At 52.6% G+C, this 18914-nt stretch overlaps 1 protein-coding gene across 4 annotated transcripts in view; it reads right to left on the bottom strand.

Annotated features, from left to right (window-relative positions):
• The window catches only part of LTBP2 (latent transforming growth factor beta binding protein 2), a 70988-nt gene that overhangs the window by 29886 nt on the left and 22188 nt on the right, over positions 1-18914 (bottom strand). For all 4 annotated transcript variants that reach the window (XM_061367374.1, XM_061367373.1, XM_061367372.1 and 1 more), the window contains 5 exons: positions 8000-8181; positions 6560-6730; positions 4882-5082; positions 4258-4526; positions 2574-2676 (listed from right to left, as the gene is read on the bottom strand). In XM_061367374.1, coding sequence (XP_061223358.1) covers positions 2574-2676; positions 4258-4526; positions 4882-5082; positions 6560-6730; positions 8000-8181 — 926 coding nt within the window. The remainder of the gene's footprint in view (positions 1-2573; positions 2677-4257; positions 4527-4881; positions 5083-6559; positions 6731-7999; positions 8182-18914) is intronic.

An 18914-nucleotide genomic window follows, 5' to 3' on the forward strand; every position in this document is an offset into this window, starting at 1 on the left:
CTGTCAAGTCTGATCTGGTGCACGCCTCCCCGGGACACACGAGTGCAAGAAGTTCTCTCCAAAGACCACAGTGCCAAGAATAAAGCTGGAAACATCCACTGGATGTGTTATCTCTGTGCACGAGACACCAGGTCACTGAACTACAGCCCAGTGACTTTGAGTGAGCACAACACAAACCAGCAAGACTAGAAGACACAAGGAATGTGACTGTGGGATGTGGTCTACAGGCAGGAATGATATGGAGTGATGACTTCATACTAGACAGGAATGGACCTGGGAGCCCTGGCAGAGGAGGTAAGGGGCAGTGAGAGATCACAGTGCTCGATGGCTCCATTGGAGCAGATAGATCATGGAGAAAGGACTGTTTCCATTGCTCCATGCTGGGGCAAGACCTTGTGTGAACACAGCATGCCAGAGGAAAGCATGCCAGCCACGTGGGCTTCTCACTCCACAGCCCGTCTCCCTTAGGCTGCCTCCATCGAATGTCTGCCTTACAGCTCCCTTTACTTGCACTGTGTGGCCTCCTGCATGTGGGGCTGGTTACGGGGCAGTCAATCAGAAGTAGCCAAAGGAGGAAGATACTTGCACACAATTAAATAGATGAAAACAGCCTCTTCAGCTAGCTTAAATTCCTGCCAAAATCAACCAGAGCTATTTGGTCTCCAAGGAGGAACTTTATTTCCCAAAGCCAGAGAGACAGGGAATGGGATTTTCTTGTGGCACAGGAAGATGGAGACCCGTGGGATACATTTTTAATATCCCCATGGAATTAACCTGGAAAAAAAACCCAGGCAAGCATTTGTTCACTCAACGAAGACCATCAGGGACAACCTCCCTTGAGTTTCAGCCACTGCTGGGACATGAGCATGTGCTGAGCTGTGAAAGTGGGACCTGCTGGCAGCTAGGAGGTTTTTCTTAAGTTCATCTGCTCTGCTGGCTGGCGGACTACATGGAGCACATGGGGGTATTCTGTGCCTGTTTTCATGTCTTGGAAGCCTCTGATTAGAGACACATTTTGAAGCCTGAAGATCCAAGTCCAGCAGAACAAATTAATGCTGGAGCTCTGGCTGGAGTGATACCTAGCATTCTGGCATGGAGAAAAGGAAAGGAGGTGCAGACATTTTGCAGCCATCTGTAGACTAACCAAAGTGTTAAGTATCACCTCCTTCTTCCTAATGGGGGGGATCACAGAGGGACAGGGTGGGAAACAGGGAGACTGGTGTGGGACAGGGAGGAGAAAGCCATGACTGCGGATTCAAATGTCAGGGACAAAGAGGAGAGAGCTGAGGCCTATATGGGGCATTTCCTTGTTTGTGCTGGACCTGGAGACCCTGTGGTCACCCACGTATCACATGTGCCATAGCTCCCTTGGGGTTGGCATATGTATGAGGACAGGCAAGCAGCAGCATGGCCATGGCAGAGCCATGCAGAGCCTGAAGACGACAGCAGTCAGAGTTCCTCGGATCTGTGCTGGGTTCCAGGATGCTGACAGCCTTGTCTGTGATTGTGAGGAATTTGGCTCCAGCTAGCCGTACCCCTGGCTGAGGAGGAACCAAACTGAGGAAGATGCAAACAGCTCTTGCAAGTGTGTGCGTGAGCAGCTGGAACAGCCACTGGGCAGAGCTAGAAGGCAGGAACACCACGCTTGCTTGCACAAAACCTGCCACCTTGGACATCTCCACTCTCAGTCTCCCAGACCATGGGGTCTGTCTGCTTTAATCCTTTGATCCAGCGAAGGCATGTGAACAAGCAGCCTGGCAGTGATGAAAGGGGGTAGACAGGCACAATAGAAGTGTGCAGCTCCATGCCTGTGTTTCACTGGATGCATGCACCGTGCCCTGCACTAGACTTGGTCAGCACCAGCTGTGGGAGCCACTGTGCCCATGGCGCTGCCTCCCCCCCAGCCAGGAGCCCTTCAACACAGCCTCTCTACCACAACACAGGATGGGGCTACAGCTCGAGGGGCCGTGCCTGTCATGGAGCACCCCAACCAAAGCAGACGAGGAATCCCCATCTCCTGCGCAATCAGTCCATCCAGCTCCCAAGTGCAGCAGAAACAGAGCTGGACGCCCGTGCCTCTGGAACGGACCACGGGTGTGCTCCTGCCAATTGTTTGATGTAGTGTTATTTCCAGAGCCCCTGCCAAGCCCGTGTCGGGCCCAGAGCAAGCCCGTAACTCTATAGGGCCAAGTCTGCAGCCTCCTCCACCAATCTAGGACTGCACCTCCTAAAACCACGGCTGCTCTTTTCCTGTTTCTCCCTCTGAGTGGGGCTAGCATGGCAGGAATTGCTGACTGCACTGGAGGGGTGGCTTAGGGCAATAGCACTGATCCTGGGCCCAGCACCCAAGCCATAGTGGTGCTTTGGGGTGCATGGGCTGGAGTGGAAGCCAGCATGGCCCTGCAGGCTGCCTGGAACACACTGCCCATCCCAAGAGCAGAGACAGCCACGAGGCAGAAGACCCACAGCTCTGCTCTGTGCTTCCTTAGCTGCCACTAGGCAGCCTGGGACATTTTTGCTTGCCGATGGTGCTGGCCATCCCTCTTGCTGTCCCGGGCTGCAGAAGTACTCACCTGGCCGGGGGGGACAGGCAAGGCACCGATCTGCACCCCAGAAGAGCCCTATGCTGCCACAGCAGTCCTCCAGCTTGGTCAGCCCTGGCAGGGGGTTGGTGCACTGCAGAGAGAGGGGCAGAGGATCAGAGGTCTGTGGGACGGGGAGGGGATGTGCACCCGTCTACTGCGAGCAGCTGGCATGGCAGCAGCATAGCCAGCATAGGGAATGACATTTTGGGGTCAGAGACTGGCACAACCCTCTCTGCACAGCTCCCCACTGGGAAACAGCAGGACTGGGGATGTGAATTAAGACAGTAAACAGTTGTGCAGACAGAAAAACACAAGACTCCCTCAAATGCACCCCTCAGAGGGGAAGGGAACATCAAACAGAGCAATAGATGAACCAGAGATGATATCACCCAGCAAAGCCCTGGGATCAGCCCTGTGCCTGGCTGATTAGCTAGTGAAATGGGTGCACCAGTCCAGCCCGGCGGGAGCTTGCTGTCAGGCACTTTCCTCTGCTTAATAATACTCTCTTTCCCCCCCTCCCTTGCCCCCCCCGGCAAGGTCCTCTGGATTATAGGCTTCCCCATTAGAGTGGAGCTGCTGTGGCCCACAGGCCAGAGCTGGCCCCAGTCCAGGCGTGCATGGCCGCCTGCCCAGTGCTCGCATACCGATCAGCTCGGCTGCGGCAGAGCTGGGGAGAGGCAAGCACTCCCCGCTGGGCTCCTCACCCTCTCCCGGGCACAGCATCACCCCAGCTGAGCAAGGTGTGAGCGCTGCAAGGGTACCCCTTGCCGACCCCCTTGATCCCCCCAGAGCACCTCCTGCAGCATCTCTGGACATCCATGAGCATCTCTGTGCACCATCATCTCCTCCCAGGGGCACAGAGCTGCTGTCTCCCCACAGAGGGGATTTTCTGCCCCAGGGGCTGGTCTCATTTACTGTTGGGAATGGCTGAGGACATATCCTGCTAGAAACTGCGACATGATGAAGCAACTGAGGGACAGGATGGGAACTGGGAGCAGCCCCCCGGAAAGGGCTAGGTGAAGTAGGGAAGGGGCTGGGTCCCAGGATGCCCATCAAGGGCAGATCTCACTGAGCACAAGCTGCTCCGGGGAGCTCACAGGTGTTCCTGCGGGTGCCAAAAACCTCCAATGCTTTTCCAATGACGCAAGAGAAACATATGGGGCAAGACAAAATAAGAAATTACGATGACTGAGGGACAGGGGTGAGAAAGCCCCTCACGTGTGTTTGCTTCCCAAGCTCCAGCCGAGCTGCCCAGGAAGGCGTCGTTCCATGGAAATCAGACTTTCATTTATCGTCTGAGAGGGAAAGGAATTTTCCTATGTTTTATACGTTTCCTACAATAATCACAGAGCGTGGCTGTAAATGTTGCTATAAATAGGGCACTCTATTTAAACGAGGCTGTGTGTGAAAGCCATCAAGTCTGGGCTGCGCTGCCCCAGGGCACAGCCTGGTCAGGGCAGCGCAGTGAGGTCTCCCTGCTGGGCCAAACCAAGGGATTTTCTTCCCAAGTACTAACACATTGCTGCCCGTGCACACAGCACCTGGGGGATGCCCATGCTGATGCTTCACACAGTGAAAGGCCATCCTCCCTGCCCCATCAGCCAAAGCACCCACACCCCAAAACAAGAAACGTATCTACACATACTCCAGCGCTTGATGGGTGACCCCTTACCTGCCCATGGAGAGCCTCCCGAAAGCACCTCCCCAGCAGCCCTGGGGCTCTCTGCTGCTGCTGGATGCCCTCTGTGGCAATGCTGTTGCCGTTCCCATGGGCATGGGTGTACCAGGGCATGGCAGCCAGCTGAGGCACCAGGGCTGCCTCCACGCTGTTCTCCTCAGACACCTCCGCGTCGCCCCGCACCCTGGCCACCTGGTGGATCTGCACGGTGGCTTCTGGAGGGTGGTTGATGTGGACATTCACCAGGGAAGGGTTTAGGGAGGCTGGAAGATGAGTTTATATGACAGCTGTGACAATCTGGCAACAACCTGGCACCCAAAGAGCATCGTGTTATCAACAGTCACAAGGAAGAAGAGGCAGAATGACCCCAACGAGAACTCTAGTAAAGCAAGACTGCATCTAATAGAAAATACATCTCTGCCCAAAACCTGGACAGACCTACCAAAACTTCCCCCAGCAACCCGAGCCCTTTGGAAACCAGGGGAACCACTTTTCTGACCACCTGGCCTGAAAAGCCAAGTATAGGAGCCAGTGGCCTCCTCAGGCCTGTGAATGAAGATCTAAGGAGCATCAAAGTAGAAGGCAAATGCTGGGTCCGCAGTCACCAGCCACGCTCACCCAGCTGGTTGGACAAGGGCAGGGTGTAGGTGGAGTGCTTCATGGAGCTGCCAGCCAGGGTCTTCGGGGCTCTCCCTCCTTGTTTCTTCTCCAGAGAGGGAACGGGCAGGTGGCAAAACTTCCCAGTGGAGTTGGAGGGGCACCAGCACTCATCCCGGCCCACGCAGCGCCCTCCATTCAGGCAGGGGATCTGGCAGAAGTCTGCAAGGTAAAGAGAGGAGAGAGGCCTGCTTAGCAAGACACTGGCACACTGCCTCTAGCCAAGGGGCAGCTGGGGGAAGCCAGGCAGCTGCATCCAGGCCAGCACTAGCCCCACGGTCCTCAAGGAGCAGGTCCAGCTCTGGGCTGGGGTCGGCACTGCAGCCTGGATGCAGCCTGGGGTCCCTGCTGTGTACCACTGTCTTGCCCAAGCTCTGTTCAGGAATGGAGTAATGGGTTGAAGATGATGGGCTCTGGGACCACGGCCAGCCTGGGTCACCAGCACCCTGCGGGGCAGCCCCCACAGCTAAGGTCGTGTTTCTGGCACAGCAGGAATCCTCAGAGTGTGGCAGGAGCTATGGCAGCAGAACAAGAAGCCAAGTCAGCACAATTCCTTCTCTCCTGCATCGCCCCTTCCCCACTTGGCAGGGTTTTTACTCCCAGCCCAGAAGAGAGCTCAGCGGGGATGGGAGATGCAGAAGGAGAGAACAGGCAGAGAGCCACGTCCTCAGAGCCTGTCTTCCCCCCAGCCCTGGCCCTGCCAGCAGCTGAAGTGGGAGAACTGTGGAGTGGGACAAAAGAATCAGGAGCAATTCATAAGCGCAGCCTCAGGAAACGCATCCATAGATGAAACCACACATCATCCTGACTCATTTCAGCATGAGCTGCAACGTTGCTGCTGCACATCCCTGCATGGCTTGTCAGGTTCATCCCATGGGATGAGCTCCCACCCTGCTCAAGTTCATTTGCCCAAGCCCAGCAACCAGTTTTGTGAGGAGGAAACACATCTTTGGACTCAGATGAAGGCAGAAATTCCTCTGACATCAATTGGTGTCCACAACAGCCAGACTTTACACTCTCTCAGTGTTATATGAGAGTTAAAGAGGCTTTCAGAGGAGAAGTCCCACCAGGGCCTGCAGGCTGCTCCCACCAACTGGCTCCAAGAGGATGTGCCCAACCCATAGCTGGGCATCCCAGTGACCTGATGAGCAATCCCAGCAGCTCTGAAATGCGAGCAAAGGTTTCAGCAAGCCTGTTTATAAGAACAGCCTGCAACCTGCAGGCAGCTTTCCTGGCTGCCACGTGAGTGAAAGGAGAGAACAGGAGGAAATTAGGTGATGAAAGTCAGCCCCAAGACTGGATGCCAACAAAAGCAGCAAGCTGGCTCTGAGAAGGAGGGGGTGGCGAGGCTTGGCCACAGGCCTGCCTCAAACGCACGCACCCCCTCTACCTGGGGTGTCATGGAAACAGAAGTGGCTTGCCCAGGAAAAGAGATCAGTGAGGCAAGGTCTGTCTTCCTCCCCCAGAGACAGATGGAGTAAGCCCCAAGGATCCCAGGAGGCATCTTCCAAGGCACTGAGAGGCCATCTCTTCCCATTTCCACAGCAGCCCAAGCCCTCAATCTGTAAAGGCAGGAAAGGCAGAAGGCAGAGAGTGGGGGAACAGGAAAGAAGGTGGGCTGGAGCCTCGGGGTGCTCACAGATGCGGAAGCCAGACTTGGGATCGTGGTCGTGCCCTCCTTGGCTATAGAGCGTGGTGGTGTCTCCTTTCTCACAGCTGTTGTAGCAGCGCCCGCTCCGGCACGTCTGTTTGCAGATGGTGGGTGTGAAGACGATTTTTATCTTCCTGATCTTCTCTGTCAGGTTGGCCCCTATGAACGAAAAGGACAGTGCTAAGTGGAAACAGCATCTCGAGGCCATGGCACCAGTAATTCACAGCTTGAGCTCCAAAGCATTTCCAGAGCAGGGAGAAGTGTGTGTCCCTCAGCAGGGCAGTGTCTCTATACCCCTTGCTCACTCCAGCCTGCCCCCTGCTCCAGCATCAGTAAGGGTTTGTGAACACATGAAAAATGGCAAGCAGCATGCTCTGCCTGCCCAGCTGGAGTGGCATAACTCCCTGTGAAGGAACACACGTGGACTAACCCCAGCATGGAAAGCGTATTTTACTCTTTAGGCAGTACTCCTTCTACAGCCAAGTCAATAGCCAGGAGACTGGCTGCCCTTGATCCACTGGAAGATTTCCCAAATGCACAGACACACTGGTACCCATAAAGTAGAGCACAGGGCTTGAAAAAACCAATGTCTCCCTACAGGTGTCCCCTGGCTTCCTGCAGTTATCTGTGGTCCCCTCCTGGACCCTCACGATCCTCACGTTAGATATGGGGGGAAATCACACTCAGAGTTCTCAGGGGCTTGCAGAAAACAGGCATCAGACAGAACTATTGTTTAACCATGAACCAGCTGGCTCAACACCAGAGCTCTTCACCCCAGCCCACCGACACAGCCATCTCTGTGGGTGCCCCCCTTGCTGTGCTCAATCCCCGCTATCCCATTCAATTCCCACATCCAGATTACAGCTTCACTTAGGCTCACTGTCCTACTCAGAAGGGCTAAGATGCCACATGATGCCTCACTGGGGAATCACAGCTTCAGGGGGAGCCAAGCTGCAGAAGACAACTTGCATCTGTCCTAGCTGGGGAGGTGCTGAGGCTCAGCAACTGCACGTCCCAGCAGCCTGGCCTGATCCCCGCTCGTGTCAGAAGGCACCATGGGGGCAGCCAAAGGGAAGAATTAGATGCTGGTTGCACAATCTGACCTCGAGGGCTGCTCAGATTGAGGATTAAACTGGGAGACACCATTCCTGCAGACTGAGGCAATCCCCCTGATTGAGGCAGCATGCTGGGGTGATGCTGAACACCTCTGGGAGGCATCTCTCACAGCCCCCTGGCTCCTCTCCCCTGGTCTGTCCCCCTTTGGTAGGGTCTCTTTCTTCACCAATCCCAGCAATTCCCTTTCCATCCCACCCCGCAGCACAATCCTGGGAATCCAGGGTTTCTTGAGGTTCCCCACTCGCACTATTGCCCTTCCCCACAACACCCCAACAAGAAGCCCTGAAACAGTGACAGCCCTGGAGGCCTTACCCCTTGCAGGCACAGTGTGCTCCTGGGAAGCCAAGTGTGGTCCAGAGCTGCCCTGCTCATGTCCATTCCCATTGGGGAGTGCATTAGAGGTGAGTTGGCCACCGCTGGCTGGGTAGCGCCGGACAGTCCGTGATGGCCCTGCATGCTGGGGGGAGACAGGAGAGCCAATTCTGCTCTGAGTCCTGTGGAAGAGAAAAAGTGAATCGATACTCCTCACGAGTAACTGCACCGACCTCTGCTGCCCATCACGCCCAGGGGCTGCTCCTTGCCCCACCACAGCAAACACAAGCAGCCCCAAATAAACTTGCTCTTAATGTGGGAGCTTTCTCAGGGTCTGCCTTCTCTGACCCAAAAGGAGCACTGAAAAACCACCAAGGCAGTCAGAAGAGAAGCCACACCAAGCAAATAAACAAACCTTGGCCAATGAGTGTCACAAACAAGAAAGAATGACCAAGAACTCAAGCCTGTAAGTGCAGTTACAACTTTCTGCAGTAACTGCATTTATGGCTTCTGGTGTTTCCTGGGGACTAAGCATGGAGAAGCCGTCCAGCTCACAAGGTCACACTTCTTATACCATGTAGACTGCTAGGCAGAGCTCTCTGCATTAAACCAGGAAAACAGCACATCTTGCTCTAAAGCCCTTGCTTCCATTCCTTTTTACTAAATGGCAGCACTAAGCCTCCAAGAGGGTGCTCTGTGCTTAGCAGCAAATGCCTCCCTGACTCTCACATGCAATACCTGCAAGGAAAAAGGCCTTAGTACCCCAGGAGCCAAAACAGGTTGGCTGCCCATATGCCCCTTGAGTTTCTTTGAAAGTCCCAGCTTGGATTGCTTTGCAACCTAATGTAGGTACTGACAGGTCTTCTGCATACCCTACCCAACACCTCCATCTCTGACCAAATGGCTGGGGCAAAGAGGCTAGCTCTGTCCCACCAAACGTCCATCAGAAACATCCAAATCACCAGAGACATCCATCCCATTTTATGGCTTTTACCACCTCCCTCTGACAGCACAGGGGAGGTGTTACTGTGTCTATAGGGAACACGGACTTCTAAACCCAACAAGCCTGGATGACTGAACAAGAGTTGGCTGACAGCAGCTCTGGCTTACTGACATTCCTGGCTTGGAATAACAATAAGATGTGGGGAGATGGAAGGGGAGCTAGTGCTGTGCTGGTATTCAAACAGGTCAAATACAATACACAAGGTAACTGTCAGCCAGCGAGCCTGAAATCAGCCCTGAGCAACACAACGGAAAAGATGACGCACAGGTCAATAATTTGGGAACTAAAGGAAAGGAGAATAGAAGTGATGTCAAATCAATGGGGTTTATGCAGAACCACTGTTGTCAAAGGAGTCTATTTCCATAACTTGATAGAAATTACATACATGCACACCGACAGTCTGAGAGCCCATGCTATTCAATAAAACACAATAAACAGGGCAGTACAATGTCAATCAGGCACATGTGAAATGAATAACAAACTGGCTGTGTGACAGAACACAAGACGCAGTTGTCACTGGGGAGGGAATTAGATGGGTTCCAGGATGAACAGTACGAGGCCTGGCAGGATTCAAGGATTTCATCTGGAAATAAATATTTTTATTTCAAAATAAACATACGATCGGTATTGATAATGTGTGCTGCTGACACACAGATCTGCAATGTGGTGTATCGTGATGAGAACAGAGCAACCACACAGAGCAGTTTGGATCACTGTGGAGGGCCAATCCATCCAAGCAATATGGGGTTTTAATGAAGCCAAATGCAGAATTACACTTCTATGAAGAATGAATGCAGGCGGCAGCTGCGGATAGGAGACAATCCTGGAAAACAGCAATTATGAGAAGATTTCTGGGGTAATGATGAGCAATTAAGTATTAACTGTCAGTCCAATGCCCTGACATCCGGGCAGTGGAACACTGCAGGAACAGGATGGTATTTTTGCCTCCCTACACATCCTCATCCCAGCAGGGTGTATGTGTGTTAAAACATCACATCTAGCTCTGATGTGAAGTATGTCACATCTTCTAAGAGATGTTGAAAACTAGAGAGGATATGGAAAAAACATGACAAAAATAATTGGAGGGGTGGTGAAATGCCTTTCTGTAAGAAACCTGAAGTACTCCATCTCTTCAATTTAGCAAAGAGAAGATGAAGAGGTGCTCTGATTACAGGGCACAGGTTTCTCCACGAGAACAAAACACCAGGTGTAAAGAGCCTTGTAATCTAACCAAGAAAAGCAGACTATGAAACAACATCTGCAAAACAAAGCCAAATGATTCCCTACTATGAACCATGCTCACATGCAGCGGTAGAGCTGTTTTCCTTCTGCAATGTCACCCCAAGTACTGGATTCCTCAAGTCCCCAAACAATTGCTTCGGGAGAGGAAAATGTGTCACTGGGAGATATAACTGCAATAGTGCAAATGTAACTAAATAAAGATGCATAATCTGTGCTGTCCTGGAGGCGATTTTAGATATCTGTTGATCTGTTGATTGTTTTTGGCTTTGATCTGTACGGATCCAAGGATGAATGGTTTTATCCCAGAGACAGAAGTCCCTGGGGCAGATACTCATTACCTAATTGTTTCTAACATAGGAAAGCCCTGAAAATGAGGGCTGAGCTGCTGCGAGGAGGCACGAACAAGAGTCCTGAGAAGAAGCTAAGCTGCACAGGTAACCCATGCTGCTAGACAGACACCCAGCTTTGCAGGCTGAAGGTTCATATGCTGCCTGGAGCCTGGCTAAAGGTCATTCAGGGTTGCAGACACAGCAAGTGGGATTAGTCAAAGAGCACAGATGGGTCACAAAATTATTGCCTGCTGATAACAATCTTTGTTGTCTTGTTAAAATCAAGATGTAAACTAGGATGGGGACAGCAAACAGCTCTTGTTTTTCAATGACCAGCAAGAACTAACCAGAATGGTTGCAGAGAAATGCATTTTACATCAGCCCTACCTTAGCCCCTATCAGCCTCTTTCAGAAGCTCTCCTGAGATTCTGCAGAGTACCACCTACTCCTGATGGCCATAGGAGCCAGGCACAACCTGCCCACACATTGCTGAGCTACTAATTCAGCCCTGCTGCCAGCCAAGGAACTTCTGGTTCCTGTTACCTACTGCTTTTTTGCCTATTTTGTTACTCCTGGTTTTGTAAGTGACAAAGCAAAAGCTGTATGGAGCTCTGTGGAGACTAGGTAAGAGCGACCAAGACCTGGAAGCTCAGGCACATTTGTTCTCTGACGACAGACCCCAAGCATAGTCCTATGGGCGAATGTGGCTGAGGCTCAAAGCTTTTACTGCAATATACAGAAGCACCCAAGGAAAAGAACTACGAGTTCCCTAGTCCAGCAGTTTTCACTGTCCTAGTGCTGGTCACTTGAGGGCAACTTCAGCCCCAAGTTATGAAGAGTTGCTGTGTAAAGGTGACCAGTGGCATAAGACAGAGAAATATCAGCTCCTGTGCTTGAAAATACCCACATCCTATCTATCCTTGAGGAAGGGAACATGCTGTGTGCAAGTAACAGGGCCTGGCTGGGCACTAATAATCGCCTGTCTGAAGGAATTCCACAACTTGGCTTTAGGGACAATTCCTGTCATTCCCAGCATCATCAGATTTTGTAAAAAAAAAAAAACAACAAAACAAACAGAAAAAAGCCAATGTATGAAGATCTTTAAATAAAATAATGATTAGCATTTCAGTTACCAGAAAAAGAAAAAATATATATAGAAAGGATTATATGCACTTACTGTGAGGGGCAGTGCCAACTTCACAAAGGAAAAATGGTGGAGGAACATTACCCTATGGCATGCAACACTTGAGGAAGAGCCATCCTACTGGGATCCTGCTGGCAAAGCATCCCAGTGTGTGCCGCAGTGGGGGGAGGCAGATTTGCTTTGAATTAATTTGTTTATTTGGTTCTATCCGAGGCAGATGAGCTCTGGGATTTGTGGACTGAGTTGAGTAACACCATCCTACCCCAGGCCACAATGGCAAAAGCATCTTTCCATCTCAGTTTGCCAGCCCAAATCCATCCCCAAGTCACGCCAAGCAGCTGGCTCATGGTTAGGGAATACAAAACATAGCTTTTCCCTTCCAAACCTTCAGCATTAGTCTCCACTGGGCAGAAGGGGACTGGCTTGCTAGGAGGGTCTCAGGAATTCAACCTAAGCTCACCACATCAGCACAGAACTGGCCAGAAGGCACTAGCAACCCCTAACCTTTTGGTGGGTCTTAATATGTTTGGCTGGAGCTTGCTCAGTTCCCAGAGATCTTCCTTGCCACAAGGTTCTCTCACTGGTGTGGTTGTCCTAGGGGTAAGAGTGAGGATGGAAAATAGATGTGGTGGCTCCAAATGAGCAGAGTGGAGAACTTTCTGTACCTCCATTGCTCAAGAAAGAGGCACTGAAGGTACAGAGGAGGTTGATACCCCAAGCACTATGTTGCAGGACAGCTGAAGTCCCAGGGCTTCACATTCGCTCAGCCTTAAGACTCCCTCAGCACAGCATTGCTCCCACTCTTCCAGCCAGGCACATGGCAGCACAGATCTCTGCAAAGAGGCAGTGGTCTTTTCCTCTATGGCAACCACGTGCCAAGCAGCTGGTTTCCCTGTTCCTCAGCTGTCAGAGCTGCTGACAGCTTTCTCTATGTCAAGCATAGCCTGTGGGGCAAACCCAGCATGCAGACTCCTAGGATATCTCTCCTTCTGGGCTGTGCTGGGGCACTCACCTCTGTGGTGTCAGGCTAACAGCGGCAGCAGCCACAGGAAAAACACTGGTCAAGGATGTGGAGGGAGCAGCATTCTCCTTCCAGGAGAATGGATGTATGTGCTTCTGTGGATCTGTACCAGACTGGTGTCTGAAAGGTCACTGGCTGAGAGACCTCCATCACCAGTACATGGAAAGTTTCACTCCTACACATATGACGTGCTAATCAAAATTAACAGATATTCAAGATGGAATGGAGCTGTGCAGACAGACTGACCTGCATCTGCAACAGTAGATTACTACCCAACAAGCACTTGTAGCTGCCCTCTTCTGAGTCAAGGACCTGGACTCCTCATAAGCCCCCAAGGAGACATGCCAGGAGAACCGAGGGAGACCTGGTCCCTTATATTCTAGTGCTACACACCCCTGCAGGATCCAAATGACACCTGTAAGACATCTAGCAAGGACATCCACACCAGCCACTGCACCTCTGTCTGTGTACAAACACCTTACTCTAAATCAGTTTGGTTACAGGTTGCACTCTGCTCTACATTTACTTTAGAGACAGGAGGCAAGAGGAGGTACGGAACTGTTGTATTCTCCTGCCCAGTCCCAGCTGAACCTGCAAGGTGTCAGTTCCTTGCCCAGAGGAGGTGAGAGGCACCTCTCACCCTGCTGAGGGCAGCAGGCAGAAGATCAAGCTGGCAGGCTCCCAGCAACCACACAGCTGAACGTGAGGACCTCTGGTTTTGAATCAACCACATGGGGTTTTTTTTAGGCCTGCAATTTCAGGACTAGGTACACAGAATCACAGTAACCAAGTCTACATCACAGAGACCATGTGGTACATAAAACAGCACTGTTTTTCTAACCCACTGTATATAGAAAGCATTTTTTCAATCTCTGATCACTTTTTATGATCTATAGTTCTCTGGGTAAGCAAAAGCTCATGGAATCCAGGCAGGTACACAGCTGTGGCTTCTCTTAGTGACCTAAGGCCAGGCACCCTCCTTGCGGCTGGAGGCAAGGGTGGCAAACTCTTCAAAGCACTTCTCTCCCTCAGCAGCAACACCTCAGTCTTTCCTGGATTTAGCTTCTATGAACTGCTCTTCATCAAGCTGTTGGCTTTGGCCAGATCACCAGTGAGCTGGGGAAAAGTGTTTTTTGTGTTTGTGCGAAGGAAATGCAGAGCCAAGTGCCACAGGAGCATTACTGAGTTTTCATCCAGCCTGCCTCACCCTCTCCCCAGCCAAAGCCTGACTGACCATAGCAGGGTGGATGGCCTGAGGCACTGTGGAGGCAGTGAATCCTGGACAGTGTGGTCAGCGGAGAGGGATGCTAACCCTAGATAAGCAAGGGCTGGTCAGATGAGGAGTGCAGAGTGACTTTTGCAGCTGGAAACAAATCTGTACCCCCCTGAGCATGAGGAAGAGATGATAGAGACCATGGAGACCTAAGGAGTAATTCCCATGAGGGCAGTAACTGAGCGGGAGAGCACTGGCCAAAATGCAGCAGAAATGAGCAGCCCTCAGAAAAGAAACCATCTTCCGAGAGTTCAGACACCTCCATCCCAAGGCCCGAGCTCAACCAGCTCCATTTCTCCAAACATAACCAGTGGGATGCCTGGGATGCAACTGCTGCCTCCAGCCACCCGGAGAGGCAGTGGGGCTGGGAGCAGGGTCCCACAGAGGGGAGCTGCTGCAGCACGGGTAAGGCCACCCCAGCTCCTCCACCCTCCGCCTGCGCACGCAGCTCCAAGGCGAGGGCTCAGCCAGGACAGGGGCTGAGTCATGCTCAGCCCTGATAACCAGCCAGGACAACAGGCGGGCTCTCCCCTGGTTTTTAAACGCCGAACAATGCACTCGGTGTCTGTCTTGTCCGTCTGCCTGTCCCTTTGGCTAGACGCCCTCCCCACTTGGGGCCACTGGGACCAAAATCAGTGATTCACTTCCCCCTGTGTAATGCTCGGCAGTTGCTGATTTTCCACTAAAGCATCACAGAAGAATGGGCAGCCTCAACACCAGAGTCTGTGTCTACAGGGGAGAGAGAAGCAGCCAGCCTTGGAAGCAGCAAATTGACCGCAGACCAGAAACTTCCCCTTTCTTGGACTCTGCACAGGTTCCTCAGCAGGCAGACAGGATTCATGGCTCCGCCTGTGGGCCCCGGAGCACAGGAGAGGCATAGCTTAGACAGCAATCAAGTTTATTATCAATTAGCTCACAAACATGCTGACAAGGATGACAGCTCTGTTAGGACTCGGGGAGGAAGGGGGAAACCACACCATACAAGACACCTGACTTCAGGCCCACCCACAATATGCCCATAATTCCTGTCCCAGTTTATCATCCCCTTGAGCAGCATACATAGCTCTGAAACCTGCTTGCTTCAGGCTTCCCACTGTCTCTCCTGTAGCTGCTTTAGCACTGGTACCCTCCATGCAAGTCAGGGACACAAGAAAGACCAAAGCCCTGCCCTCCAGAGTTTGGTGAAAGGCAAGGGAAGCTCTCCTGCCCAGAAGAAGGGGTCACCTACCTCTTCCAGGCAGGAGACCTTCCCAGCTGAGCCAAGCAGGACCTGTGTACCATGAAAGTCACAGGAATGACCATTGGGTACCTTCATGCCCAGTTCACCCGCAGCCAGATATCACGCCAAATGAGACACCTGGACCATCACAGGGACATTAAAGGTGAGTGACAACCCTACTGCTTACCATAACAGAGCTCATCTGCCAAGGTGTCCCTTAGCACGTTCACCTCGCAGTGCCGCAGGCACAGCTCACACAGTCAGGTCATGGGGCAAGCAGGAAGGGAGTCATCCAAATCCTTCCTTCACTGCAAGACCTGGGGAGCACCTGCAGGCAGAGGTGCCACTGACAACACCCCTTGCCTTGGGCACAGAAAGCACTGCCAAAGCGGGGCTGCACAGACAGGACACAGCGTGTCAGGCTCCCTGCCCCACATGCGCACTCAGTGCTGCTGGCACGTGCCCAGGAGCCATGTCAGCCCAGTACCACGATCCCTTGCCACAGCTACCACATGGCTTGTCACAGAGCCCACATGGCCCTCGGTTTGGGCTCTCTCCTATGCCATCTTGCAGTGGTAACTCCCTGCTCCACCTGACATACATGCCAGTGGCTGGCTGAGGTTTCTCTGGATCTATCACTACAAACCGCAGCAACCAAAGTGCAATTCTGTGGCACAGTAAAGTCACTGAGGGTCTGCCCCATGCCACCGAGCTCAGTCCCTCCATCACCGCCTCCCAGGGATCTTTCTTCTGCTGGCCCCCAACACAATGCTGGCGCTGTAGAGACACCTGAGCTGGCTCCCAGCCTGCCATGTAGTGCATCAGAACAAAGAGGGAGGAGGAGATGGGCTGTGAACTCTATTTTTATCTGCTCAGGAGCTGCCAGACACTGCATAAGTGACCCTCTCTGAGCACACAGACGGCTAACAGGACCTTTTCAACCAGTCTCTGGGGATCTAATTCGCTTCTTAGCCAAAGTGGTGCTCACACATCTCCACACAGCTCTTTGCTGACATTAAATGCCCTTCATGCCACCCGCCACTCTGGGAGTGCTCTTCTTTGCTTTCATGTATTCGGGAGTGAGCAACTGACTCCCTGGAAGAAGTCCAGCTCTCCAAGCATGGGAACAGCACCTGCCTGTCCCAGCAAAGCTGCAGAAACATGCCCTGTGCAAGGCCATGACACCGGGTTGTCACCAGGAGCAGCAGATCATGCCCCTGGCCGGATCCATCAGACCTTAGTGCTAACCCATAAACTGTCCAGAACTGTGATTTCCAAATGGCAAGCATGATGAAGAGCTGTTTGCAATCTGCCTGTCTCCGGAGCTCAAATGCAGGCCAGTGCCTCCCAGGAAAATCAAAATGTAGCCTACAAGCTCTCTGAGATTCCCATGAAGCCAGCAGAGGAACCAAGCCAGGCTACTCAATTACAAATGCCACATCTGGGCCAAACTCTGCACACTCCATAGGCTAAAACAGGGATTTAGAGGGAGGCCAGGCGAGCTTCCACCCCCTGGCAGAACCACCCAGGCTGGCCTGTGCTGTGTGCGGTGAGTGGCAGGCGAGATGGGTGGCTGTGCTGCCCTCCTCTCCCCAGCACAGGCGCATGCTCCTTTGGGCTGAAGCAGTGAGAATGCTGCTCCGGTTGGCTCCCCTGCCTGCTTGCAGGGGATGGTGTTCAGCAGCGCAATCAGCAGTCACAGCACTGCTGGCAGACACAGTCGTACAGCTGTGCTCATGCCTTGGTGAGAAGAGACCCTTTCAGATGTATCTTAACAGCTGCCACCACAGGAGGGTCTCCATCAGTGCCACCACCTTACTGCAGATATTAACCCACAGCCACAGCTTTTACCCTGTTACAAAACCAGGCGTAAGATGCTGGCACAGTTGGAGAGCTGGGATGTCCATTGTGCAATGTAACTATCCCACAGAGAGTTCAGCCACCACCACCAGCCATGGCAATGCCTCTGCTGCCCCTCTCCTCCTCCCACAGTGAGCAGCAGGGTCCTGCCTGGCAGGGGAATGACCTGTATTTAGGGCAAAGGCACACAAGAGATGAGGACAGCACATCAATCTGCCCTTGTGCCCACAGGCATACCCAGCTCTCCAGCCCAAAGAGCCCTGTGTCTCCATAAGATGCAACCGTGAGCTGAGGACCCAGTCCCTGTCCAATGAAACCTGCTGCAGAGGCACCAGCCAGTGAAAACCTCCCTGCCAGCTGCAGGGAGGTCACTCGTCTGCCCTGTACAGCAGGGAGAAAACAAGCACTCTTGTTTCATCTCCATCTTGTTGGCTAGAAACACCCCCTCCACCAGGCTGCCAGCTTCAAAGCCCTGAAAAAACACTTTAGCCTATTCATCCTCACACCCACATGCACTCTGGGGAGTGGGGGGAGCCAGCTGCCTGCCCCCTGCTTTACACGGGACACTGAGAGGGCAGGCAAGCCTCTCTCATCCCAGGCGTGTGAATGAGGTGAAGAGCTTGCGGCTGCAGACACACACAGAGGGGAAAGGAACAACAGGGTGGAAAGGAGATGTGTGTAGTCCTCTCATCTGGAGAAGGGAAGGCTTTTCATGTACAGCAGGAGGTGCTGAGAGGTCTCCCACTCACCCTGGGAACACTGGGGATCTAAGACATATCTCAAGCTAAAAGAATTGCTGAACACCCAGCAGGACTTGGCCTTTGGATCTATTGGCTTGATGTAGGTAGGTCACATCTCTCCATCTCCAGCCACATGCAGGATTCCCTCACCCACACTCAAGCCACGAGAGCTGTGTTGGGATGTGACATTTTTCTGCCCACTGTCAGAGTCTCAGCCCTGTTGAGGATCAATGAGCATCCTGGTGATTTCTATGCTCTACTGTTCTGCACTGCCTCCATCGCTCCAGTTGCTCACTAGCCAGAAGAGTAGAGCCTGGGTAGGGACCAGGAGTGCTCCTGGCCACACATGCATGATGCCTGATAGTGCTCCAGAAGTACCATGACCGTGAATCTGCTCTCCCACCTCTTCCACGTGACCTTCAATATCCATGCCAAGGATCAGCAAGGGAAGAAGCAGTTTCATGGCATCCCCAGTGCGAAGGGGTCTGGAGCAGGCAGAAAGGCCTGCCTTGGCAGCTCCTGGGCCCCAGCTCCTCAGCAGTGCAGCTCCAAAGCAATGGAGAAGGCAGAGCTCCAGTGTTGTTATCAACCTGTCATTACACCCCTGGAAGAGTTTGGCACTTCCCTGCTGTAGAAAGCCTCGTAGCTGAAAAATTAGCATGGCCACCCTGCCAAGGCTACAGGCAACCTAATACACCCTGTCTGCTCCCTCCAGATAGCCTCAGCCTCCAAGTATGCTCTCCATTCTTCAAGGCCAGTGTTTGGCTCAGTTTTACAGATGTGGGTCTGTTAACCATTCCCCTCAGCTCCCTCCCTCCCTCTTTTTGTAGTTCTCAGAATTCCTTCCAATTTGTCAAGATCTTTTCTGGCAATAAGGAATACCTTGAGTCAGTGCAGGACCCCAGGGTGCAGAGGAAAAAAACCCATGAGACCCAGGTCTTTTGCCTCAAAGGTCCTAATGCAGCCGAGCTGCATTACTCTCTGGTGCCTAATCTGCTGTTCATTCCTACTCTGTAAAATCTCAGCCTCTCCTTCTTCCAGATTTCTTCCTCCCATGGAGGACTGTTTCCCTTCAGCTGTAACA

The sequence above is a fragment of the Neopsephotus bourkii genome, unplaced genomic scaffold (genome assembly GCF_033783945.1).
Source record: "Neopsephotus bourkii isolate Nb327-2 ecotype Australia unplaced genomic scaffold, CSIRO-AGI_Nbou_v1 NB_1376, whole genome shotgun sequence".
In the NCBI taxonomy this organism is placed as follows: Eukaryota; Metazoa; Chordata; class Aves; order Psittaciformes; family Psittacidae; genus Neopsephotus; species Neopsephotus bourkii.